This window comes from Carettochelys insculpta, chromosome 16, assembly GCF_033958435.1.
Source record: "Carettochelys insculpta isolate YL-2023 chromosome 16, ASM3395843v1, whole genome shotgun sequence".
Taxonomy (NCBI): domain Eukaryota; kingdom Metazoa; phylum Chordata; order Testudines; family Carettochelyidae; genus Carettochelys; species Carettochelys insculpta.
In genome coordinates, this window is record NC_134152.1 from 21,564,753 (window position 1) to 21,576,196 (window position 11,444).

Genomic DNA, 11,444 nt, shown 5'->3' on the forward strand with positions numbered 1-11,444 from the left:
AACAGGCTTCTCCTCAGGAATACAGCGACTCTAAGGGAATGTGCAGGAGATAGTGGATGGATTTGCTCCAATGGGATTCCCTAAATGTAGTGGGGCCATTGATGTAATACACATCCTTATCCTGGCACCAGACCACCAGGCCTTGAAGTACATTAACCAAAGGGTACTTCTTCATGATGTTCCAGGTGGTGGTGGTTTCACCAACATCAGTATAGGAGGTCGGGAAGGGTGCATGATGCGCAAATCTTTAGGAACTCTGGTCTTTTTACAAGGCTCCAGAGTGGAACTTTCTTCCCAGACCAGAAACTTAACACTGAGGGTGCAGAAATGCCCATAGTAATTTTAGGTGACTCTTCCTACCCCTTGTTCCCTTGGCTCATGAAGCCCTTCACAGGTGCCCTGGACTCCAGTAAGGTGCTCTTAACCATAGGCTGAGCAGATGCAGAATGGTGGTAGAATGTGCCTTTGTCCATTTAAAAACCAAGTTTAGGTGCCTCCTGACTTGCTTAGACCTTAGTGAAGTAAACATTACCCTTGTCATTAGGGCCTGCTCCATTCTTCATGATGTTTGTGAGGTCGGGGCAGGGGAGGGGACAAGTTTCATGCCTGCGTAGAGGACTGAGGCAGAGTTTCTGGTAAAAAATAAGAGCGGACCCCAAGGGAAAACAGGAAAGCCCAGAAAGAGGCACTGAAATGAATTCTGCCTGCTTGCCCGTAAAGGCCGTGATTGATTCATTCTTCTGGTCTTGAGAGTCCATCATTTTCTTCCTCCTGTTGCAAAGTTCACTTTTCTGCTTTGTAACTGCTTATACATAATTTTTCAACAGCTCATTCTATCTATACTTCCTCCACATCATTGGCAGTCTCTTATCTGCTGAACTAGGCCCTCATTGTCTTTTTCCAAGGTCATTTGCTAATAAAACAAATTTAGAAATATTCATGTCATTAACAATAGCAACATTTTTTATCTTTGCTCAAAAGAAAATCTCCTCAAAATTCCTGGGCTGATGAACACTGCTTCCTGTCACATACTTGGAGAGTAGTGGTGGTGGAGTGATCACCAGAAAGGACACCTCGAGGCATTGTGTGATTGATTTTATTAGCCTTCAAACTATCTTAATAACACCTCAGTCTCCACCTGTATAATTTGACTCTGCACATTCAACCTCTTGAGTGACTGCATGGGGAAGTCAACAGTGCAAAAGTTAGTGTTAGTCATTTAAAATCAACCTGTTGAATGCTGGGTGTTGATGCATAGCTTATAAAATCAAACTTAGACCCTTAAATTCGACTTAATCTCCTCAGCTACATCTACGTGGGCAGCCTTTGTCAACAGAGGAACCTCAGCAGATCCTCTGACATTGCATCTACACATAAAATGGCTTGAAAGAGGAAGCCGCTGTGTCAACAGAGGGCAGCTGGGCTGCCCTCCCCTCACGCAACAGAATGGCTGACCAGAAGCTCTGCGAACAGAACTTCCTGGGGAACCAGAAGTCCTCTTTGTTTACAGAAGTGTCTACGTGGGCACTCTGTCGACAAAACACTGTCGACAGAGGTGTTATACCTGATCAGGGAGAGGTATAATGCTGCTGTCTGAACAGCCAAGATTTGTCGACAGAAAACTCTTGACAGAGCGCTTTATCCATATGGACATGAGGTGAGTTTTTTTTGACAAAAGCCCAGTTTTGTCAACAGAGACTGCCCGTGTAGACGTAGCCCGAGCATAGACCAGGCCTAAATTATGAAGCATAACTATCTCCGTATTTCATCTGGAGTTTGAGCATCACATGCATTTCCATTACATTTGTAGTGTCAGCACTTCCATGTTCTTCCAAATAGTAATAATAAATCAGGCAATGTCATTCTGTACAAAATTAAGGGATCAGTGTGTTGTAAGATAACCTAACATATAAAAGAAATAATCTGAATATTTGTGCACTATTAAAAAAAACAAAAACCCCGAAGCCCTTAAACTTGAATACACGTATATAAAACTTGCATTATATGTATGTTCCAACTAAATTAAATACTGAAAAAATTACTAATTTACTCAGTAATTATAGATTATTATAATAAAACACACCCTGAATTTGGAAAATAACTGTTTTCAAAAGAAGCAGTGTAAACATTTTAATGTGGGTGAAGTAATGAATTGTTTCCAGGTACTTGTCATGCCCAAATAAACTGCAATCTTCAAAAAAAAAAAAAACAAAAAAAACTTTTAAAATTAGCTAAAGAAATTCATGTTCATTCTTGTATTTTATCTTATGCTTGGTGGTGTTCTCCAGAAAATAAAGGCTTAGCATTGGTTTGCCCTACGTAAAGTAAAGACATATTTCTTTCCATAACTTTGCTAGCACATGTCAGTGCTCACCTAAAATGCCCCTGCCCTTTCAGTCTTTGACTTACCTTAAGCACAGACTACAAATGATGATGGTGGATCTCTTGGATTTAGGATGTGACAGTTAAACTTAATCTTACTTTTGACTCAATCAGAACTTGATTGCATATCACTAGAAGTGAAATGCTTCTACTACAACCCCTCCATTTTCTTCCTCTTTTTTTAACCCCCAACTTTGTCACCATTGAATATATTCTCTATTCTGGTATGTAAACTTTCAGGACAACTAAATAAACATTTCTGTTTTTATTGTGTTTAATATTGTGCTTAGGAACAAAGTGAATTTCAAATTAAGTGTCTATGCCTGCTGCTAATGAGTTTAACTTCTCTAATTCTCTGTCTACATGCCCACTTCTGTCTCAGGTTAAAAGAAAAAAATTCTTTTTGTAAATTGGACCATCTAATCATACTGGGTATATTTTTGAAATCTAGAGTTGTATTTCTGCTGAATATAGCAGGTACATTTGACGGTAGAGAAACAATACATAGCTTTCTGTTTTTCCATCAACTATTTAGGTTGGGAGTATAGAATAAAAACCAAAATCTTAAGGAAAAGTCCTATAGAAATTATTAGAAAAACTTTTTAATATTTTTTCAGTTATTAATCATCAAATACAGACAGTAATACAGAATTGTGTGTGTATAATACCTTGAATTCTGTGCAGAGCTAAACTATAAAAAGATGAGTTCTCTGAACTTGCACTGAATTGCTGTATAACCCTATTGGTTTCATTATTACTGATTTCTGCAAGATTTTTTTTTTTCCCATGAGGATGGATAGATAATGTTTCTATACACTGTGTTTTCTCTCTCTCATATACAGAGCTATTCTCAGTTGTTTTGTAAATTGATATTAATGGGTAATAGAACTTTTGTTTCAGAGGTAAAATCCAGATCATTGGTTAAAATATTCAGAACTGTCAGTTTATTTCCTGTGTGTATGCCTTGGTCCATGTAGAGTGAATGTGAGGGTTGAAAAAGTAGTTTTGAAGCACTGCACATTGCTGAGTCCACAACATTTTTGTCATGAGCCATCAGGGATACTGGGGTGGTAAGACTGTTGGAATTTCTGAAGCAGCCTTGCACTGAGTGAGCCCTTAAGCACCTTTAACAACCTACGTCTCCTAGCTGCGAGAAAGAGTAACAGAACATTCTAAAATGGTATCTATTCACATCCTCCTGTTCAGTGGATTATGTGCAAGTACCTCAGATTTGGCCTTTCCACTTGCTTCCCACCCTTTGCTTATTGCTTTGTGTAAGGGTTTGCTCACGTTGCTGAGCACTGTGTATATTTCACTGCTTAGGTGCCTGGCAAACGTAGAGGTCTAGCCCTTTGCTCAGCAGTCCTCAACAACTTAGTCCTTAATCTTCAGACTTGCTTGTTCCCACCATAATGGATTTCTGCCAAACTCACAGAATTAAAATATATTCCTCTGGAGAGGTATGAGCCAGAACGTGACACATCCATCATCAGATCCTTAGTTCAAGAAGGACTCAGTCTGATGGCTTTATAAATATATAATACTTTCAACTCAGACTTGTAATAAGTTATTTCCTGAAAAGACAGTCCACCTTTTTTCAGATTTGAGTATTCTGTGATTTGTGTATTTTCCCTATATTTGTTCTAGTCTGTTTAGGTCCATTGCACCCTTCTTGGCATGGATGTAACTCCTCAAGTAATTTTGCTAGATACACTGTACTAAAGGGAGACGCCCTCTTATAGTGTTTGGTGCAGTTAATTTGTTCCTGTAGTAAAACTTGTTAGAAGAGCTACGGGGAGGAAATCTCCAAGGCTACATCTACACAAGAAGCCTCTGCTGACAGAAGTCATTGTCAGAAGGGATTTCCTGGCAAAACTTCTGTCAGTAGATTGCGTCCACACATCATTTGGGTGAGTGGGTCAAAAGAGCAATCCACTTTGTCAACAGAGAGCAGCCAGACTGCACAGCCCTCTCTCGACAGAACGGCTGACTGGAAGCTCTGCAAACAGGGCTGCCTGGTGAACTAGAAGCCCTGTCTGCTGACAAAAGGGCCCCAGAGTGTCTACCCAGCCGTTTTGTTGCCAGAATACTGAGAGAGGTGTTATACTGAAAAGGGAGAGGTATAACACTGCCAGCGTATGTGCCAGGTTTTGTTGACAAAGCACATTTTGCCTGTAGACGCTCCGTGGTTTTTTCCTGACAACAATACAGTTTTGCTGAGAAGAGCCTCTCATGTAGACGTAGCCCAAGAAAATTTCCTCAGAATTCCTTCTTCTGTTTTGGTTGTGGTGATAAGAGTAGGTTTTGCCATCGCCCCACCTTGGAAAAAAGACTTTGGTGATGTTGCAGGAATCCAGGGCCATCTTCTTAGAGGTGCTTTGTTTTTCCATCTCCTTCCTAATCGCCATTGGAGCCGCACTACCAGCACGACAACTCATCTGCAGAGGCCTTGCTGAAAGGGAAGGGTAGTGTAGCCAGACAAAGTCTCCCCCTTACAAGCCAGCTTGCTCACTGCGCCCCCCCCCACTGAGGAGCACACAGGGCACGGAAACGGCTGCTGACAGCACAGTCTTTGATGCCCTCATTGAGGCCCAGATGTGCTAGCTCATCGTGACCCTGAGAAACAAAGTACAGATAGAAGGCTAACAGGCCAAACTGTCAACACGAGGGGGGGGGACCCTCAAGAAATCACCCCAGCTGTCATTGATCGATATGATGCACACACACAACCATCCCAGAAGGGGAAGTGCCCCGCCCACACAAAAAGAATGTCCTGTACTCCTAAATTGCTTATCTCCTGTCTTTCAAGTGCAAATTAAGTAAGAAATGCCCTTGTAACAAACTGGCGTCACAAAGACAGACCAGTATAATCTGGCACCTTAGATAAGAAAGAGAATACGTAACCCAAAAAGGGGTATAAAAGATGGGCCCAGCAGAACTCTAACTTTGAGTGCATTCCACCAACTACCTGCTGGTCGGGTCAGGTGATTGCCTCCCGAGATCCACAACTGGGGACGCCCAACCTCGTATTCGTCTTTCCGCGGAATTGAGTGACCAATCCGGCTTGGCTACGCTGGTATCGAGAGACGCAGAGAGGGTATGATACACCCATGCTAGGTCTCCGACTTTTTGTGCACAGCTAAAGAATTAGAGCTCTGTATCTAGATGTTGTTGTGTCAAGATATCGTTGTGTTAGATGGTAACAGATATCTTTGTATTGGATTGTAACGTAACTTGTTAACACCTGTACTTTGCTAGCATATAAGAAGTAAACAATAGCCTTTTGTAACCGCATGCTTATAACTGTAGCTTAAATAAACTTGTAACTAGTTAAGCTCTGAGCCTGACCCTGTTAACCCTTTTGTCACTACAACACAGCCAGCACAACAAAAAGAACTTTAACCATTTGGTTACTACAGCCTGGCCGTGGGTGAGAGTGCTAGGAGCTGCCTGCTCTAACAGTAAAAAACTGGGTTGCTTAGGACCCAGGGGAGTACCTCACCGCACATTACCTGGCCACCGGCTAACAGGTAGAAGGGAGAGCTGATCAGTGGAAACTAAAATAGAGCTACCAGGAGAAGAATGTGCACCTTGCTCCTGATCTACCAGCTGCTTTTGCCCCCTCACCGTGACTGTACTCCAAAGGGTTGGATGGAAGGGGATGCCGTTGAGGGGCTGAGCCCCCATTCTCTTTTACATGCAGAGAGTTTCCTCTGTGTATGGATGTTTGGGTGGGGGAGAGGTCAGGCACATGAAAAACTTACTCAATTACTGCTATTAAAATTGAAAATGCTAATATAGTTGTAGATTAATGCTTTGCATTATTCTTGCTCTGTCTTTCTTTCTTGGGCGATTCTTAAGATTCCTCTGCTTTTGAGGATGGGAGGTGGGGTGGTGAGGAGGAACAGGTTTTTTTTATATTTAACTTATAATAATGTATGAAAATGCTGGTAGGTGATAGCCCTTGTATAATAGTGAAGAGTTAGATAGTTTAGAATAGTTTAAAAGATTAATTGCATTATTTTTATTGTCAAGTTAAAACGTCTGGCTAATTTTGTTTAATCACATGTTAGAGTACAGTATGGAAACCACCATTTCAAGTTTTCTAATCTTTTTAATATTTATATATTGCAGTTATAGGTGTTTTGGAGTAGCAGGAAAAGCAAGAGGAACACTTAGTGAGGAAGAAAATGCTATAATGCCTAGTTATTTACAAGCCTTTTTACAACTTGAATAACCTGTTTTATTCGTACATTTAAAGGTATTTGAGATATAGAATAAACTATGAAAACAAATATTTAAAAATACATGTAAGGCACATTTGAACAAGTTTGTGCTCTTGTCCTTAACTTTTTCTGTTTTTTATTGGACGAGTCTTCTATAAAAAGAATAACATTAATCACAGAATGTTACCTTTGTTTCTCCTTTATTTTTAGGAGTATATGCAGGAAGAACCCAAAGAAAGAAGCCAAATGTTGCGACAATTTAAGACGACAGCACTCGCTTGGGTAAAAATAATGACTTTTAGTGTAATACTCTTCAGCAGTGGTTCAGCTCTTGCATCTCCTACATGAATGCTTTGAAATGACAAACATACGTATTTAAATAATATTTTGCATATTTTAAGGACATTCTTTTATGGACTGATGTATAGTTAGTGGAGAGGCCTACAAATAAATTCAGTTTTTATACTCATGAAAACAAATTGCACGTTGAAAACTTCTTAGGTATTCAGACTATTGCATACATGTGACCAGGTTCAGAATGCTCTGCTGTAGAGAAGAATAATATAGTGCAACATTGTCTGTTTATGTTTATTGCCATTTCTCTGACTTATTCTTCTATCTGTCTTGCACTTTTTTGTACTATAGAAAATGTATTTGATTGAACTTCTTACATGGTAGTCTGCATCACTGATTTCTTGTGGGTACGTATTTTGGTCTTTTACCCTAAAATTAGAGCAGTTAGGCAAAGAAAGAGAACTTATTCAACTGTAACACTACTACTTTTTTACTCGGTGTATTTGTTTGAGAGCAGCATCACTGAATATATCATTATAGATGAATGTGCTGACCTCTCAATTTAAATACTAGTGACTGATATTATGCTGGGTTTTGTTGACTGTGCATACATGGATTTGAATTAATTGCAGGCATAAATGTGCAATTCTATTTACATTAATGAAGTCGCACCTGTTTACACAGGTGGTGAATTTAGGCCACTATAATGAGAGTCCAGGCAATTTTTCCTCCATACTGTTTACTGCATTTTTCTAATTCCAAACTATAAATTTGATCAAGCTGAAGTATAATTAAGATGTAGCAATTCTATGATGCTGTGTGCAAGAGTTGTAGAAGGAAAGATTTTTTCTCTCACTTCAGAATTAAATTATCTTCATCAATTGTAGATGACTGTTTTACACCATTTTGTGTCTTACTGTTTTGCCTTTCCTAAATCTATGTCTAAACAAATAACTTAGAGTTTTATTTTAAAAAATAGCCTTTTCTGTCATCAGTAACAGATCAAAGTACTGAAGCCTTGCTTCCATGTTCTGAGTACCTAAAATTTTGCAAGACTTAGTTTCCAAAACATGCTCTTGTTTGACTCTGTTCTTAATGGCTATATCAGCCATTCAGAACATGCCACTTTGAAGAGAGGCTGCTTAGTCATTTTTACCTTGATAATAAGCTTCCTTGACTCTTTCCTTGGTTTTCAAGTAAAATAAGAGAAAATCTTGCTCCTGTGTATATCCATTCTCCGAGGCAGGTAGTCAGTAGCACTCTTCTGTATTCCCCTGGCTTTAGAGGAGGTAGAGAGGGGGACTTTTTAAACAAAAATAAGGGGTACATATTTAAATAAAATGTTAAATTCTATTGTTTCAAGAATGTAAATCTGCTGTAACTCTTAACTTTAGTGGCATTAACCCCCATTGGTATAACAGCAGACTTTCACCAAAATACTATCAATATTAATTTTATATTGAATATTTAATAGGAATTCAATTAAGTGAAAGTAAAAATGTCTTAACACAAAAATACATGTATAAATAAATAAAACTTGTTTGGTGGTAGCTTACGCCTACAAATTATGGTTTCCATCTGCAAATCCATATTTTGTCCTGTACTTTGTCGCATTATTATAAGCAAATGTTACTTATGCAGTATTTTAAATTGAATGAGATGTTCTTGGAAAGAGGCAATAGTAATGCAAAGAAATATTTAGAAGATTAACAGACTGCAACAGTTTTGTTCTGTAGTCATATTAGAATGCTTCGAAACAGAGATCCTCAGCTCATGGTTATTTACACCAGCTGAAAACCAGCATCTTATCTATTTAAGGCTTTTGTTCTTTCGTTTCCCATTGTAATCTGAAGATTTTTTTTGTAATACTCTCTGAACTCCATAGATCCCTTGTCCTTTCAAACCTTTATTTCGGTTCTTAATTTTTTCATTACTATAACTGTTTTCACCCTTTTAGAGGAAAACATTTCAAAAGTAACAAAGTTAGCATGACAAGTGAAATGCTTCATATTTTTTAAATATTCTGGATTATCTTTCAGCTAGCAAAACTTTTCTAGGGACTAATTTGCTGTTGTACGTTAGTGCTAAAATTGAGTGTGGGTGTTTTCTGTAGTTATTGTTTGGCAACTCAGGCAATATGTGTTTTTAGTCTGATTATTTAAAAATGAATGTTCAATTTTTGTTCAGGTTTCTTAACTAAACTTTATTTACTCTAAGAATGTTTCAAAGTTTGTGTTCTAAAATGTCATAGCAAATTTTTTTAACTTTCATAAGGCCTTCTTGACAAATGCTAGAATTTGTTTTGGTAATTTGATATATTTTGTGTTTTATTTATACATATTTAATTTTCAATTTATTTTTGTGGAATGTAATGTTATCATAAGATATTTATTTTTTGTACTTTACTTCATTTTCACCTGTCTTGCCCCTTTCATTAAATATACTGCAAAATAAACTTTTTAATCTTTAACTATTTGTATTTTTCTGGTATGATGATTTGGATAAATTCAGGAGAAAGCAGACAGAAATAATACAGAACCAAGAGTATCCAAATTATTTTGAAATCAGAGTTTAAGAAGCAGCAACATTATAGGTTCACCAGCTTGATATGACTTTGCTTCCACACAGTGCTGCATTCTTTTTGCTCTTAATTCCTCTAGACTTCAGAAAGGATTCTGGGTGTTTAAAGAATGCAGGATTGGACTCTTAAATCTCTGTTTATTCTGAATGATTAATTATAAAATATTAATCTTGCATTGTTCTCCCACAATATATTTTATACTTGTTTTAATGTCGAGACCAGACTTGTTTAACTGTGTGGTATTCACTCTGAGCTTATGAGTGAAAAACCCCTCTAATGTAAATTGGTGTAGCTCCATTGATACAAGTGAAGCTGTGCTGGTTTAGCCCAGCTGAAAATGTGGCTTTGTAAATTCAATTGCAGAATATGAATGCAAAAACACTTCTATATAAATAAAATAGAATATGATGGACAATTACTATGATTATTGAATATTAGCAGATGTACCATGCGTTGCTTCGGTTCTTAATTCTCTTTCCCTCCCCCTCCCCGCTCCTGCCTCCTTGTCCCTGGGATGGGGGAGTAGTTTAGGCTGCTGATCTTGGTCTCCCTGCTTGTCTTAAGGGAGGGGAGACCAATTTGGGCTGCAGCTTCCAGCACCCTGCCTGTTCTGGAGCTGGGGAAAGGTGGATGAGGTGTGATGGGGGGAGGGGCCCTGGCTCCTGGGTCTGGCCTGAGATTGAGGAGGCTCAGGAGGTCCTGGCTCTGGCCTGAGTTCCGGGGTAGGTTGTGGGGACCAAGCTGGGTTGTGACCTGAGCTGCAGGGTGAGCTGTGGGAGGGAGTTACACACACTCAGACCCTCTTGCACTCATACACTTCACAGGTGGAGAGTAGCATAGGGACAGTGGAGGAAGCCAAGGAATCCAGCAGATCCAGTGTGCCTGGCTGCAGTCATGAGTCTAGGGCAGTGAGCTTATTGTATGGCCCACTTGTCAGCTTGCTTTCGTTAGTGTAGTACTCAGGAGCAGTCAGTACCCCCAATCCTGGGGAGAGTGGAAAAGGCCCAGGGCCACCTCCTGCCTCCCCAGCCAACCGAGGCTAACTCCTGCAGGGTAGTGATGGCAAGAAGAACCCCGAATAGCTTTGCTCCCATCATAAAAAAAGAATTCTGTCCAATAGCTCTTGTCCTGTTTCACTGCACCAGGGTACTATATGACCATGAGTCGTCAGCTAGGAGCAGATGGCACGTTTATCTTCTGTTGATGGGGCCTCTTTCTCTTTCTTGGCTGGGTCTTTTGCAGGGCTCAGCTCCCATTATTCTCTGCTCATCAAGATGCTGCTGGTACCTTGTCAGGTTGACTTTGGGGACTGATTCCATCATGTGCTCACACAAATTTTGAATGAAATCGCAGACACCTAACTTTCTAACAGTCAGGATTTCTTAATCTTATGCTATCTATAAACAATTTCTTAACTAAATATAGACCAAGCAGCTGTAACAAAACAAAACTTATGAAATAAAATATAACTGTATAGAACAAAGCTAATTCTATAAAACAAAGCCACTGTTAAAAAGCTTAGAGAAAGTTACAGGGCTTTAGAACCAGCAATGACTGAAAGTTACAGAACTTGCATCTGCATTGTACCGGACTGAGCGGAGGTTTTATACAATGGCAGTGGGCGATTGCGGAGGAGCAGCAGGACTCCTCCCTTGGGATGCAGGAATGGGGCACTTTCCCATCCAGTGTCCAGCAGCATGGAGAGCACTGTCTGTGTCTGGCCAGTTTTTTCCTGCTGCAGCTGCCCCAGTGGTCACTCTGCAGTGTCTGTTCCTTGCATTCACTGCCTCCAGTGGTGAGTCTGAAGTTACCTGTGTCGTTCCTCCTGTCGATACTCCTCCCTTTCTGTCTTTTGAAAGATCCTGGGATTTCATGCATTTTCCACTCTCCAGGCACAACCAATCCCTGACCTTGCTTTAAGTTAGGATAAGGGGAAGCTGCATATCAAATTTCATGGTTGC

At 39.6% G+C, this 11,444-nt stretch overlaps 1 protein-coding gene across 4 annotated transcripts in view; it reads left to right on the forward strand.

Moving 5' to 3' along the window:
- Positions 1-9,884, forward strand: part of CCP110 (centriolar coiled-coil protein 110) — a 36,958-nt gene extending 27,074 nt beyond the window's left edge. For 2 of the 4 annotated variants that reach the window (XM_075010383.1, XM_075010385.1), the window contains exons 15-16: positions 6,819-6,890; positions 7,254-9,884. In XM_075010383.1, the coding sequence (XP_074866484.1) occupies positions 6,819-6,871 (53 nt within the window). In that variant the 3' untranslated portion in view covers positions 6,872-6,890; positions 7,254-9,884. Of the gene's footprint in view, positions 1-6,818 lie in introns of all 4 variants that reach the window. The other 2 variants (XM_075010382.1, XM_075010384.1) reach the window with 1 other exon arrangement.
- Positions 9,885-11,444: the final 1,560 nt, after the last annotated feature.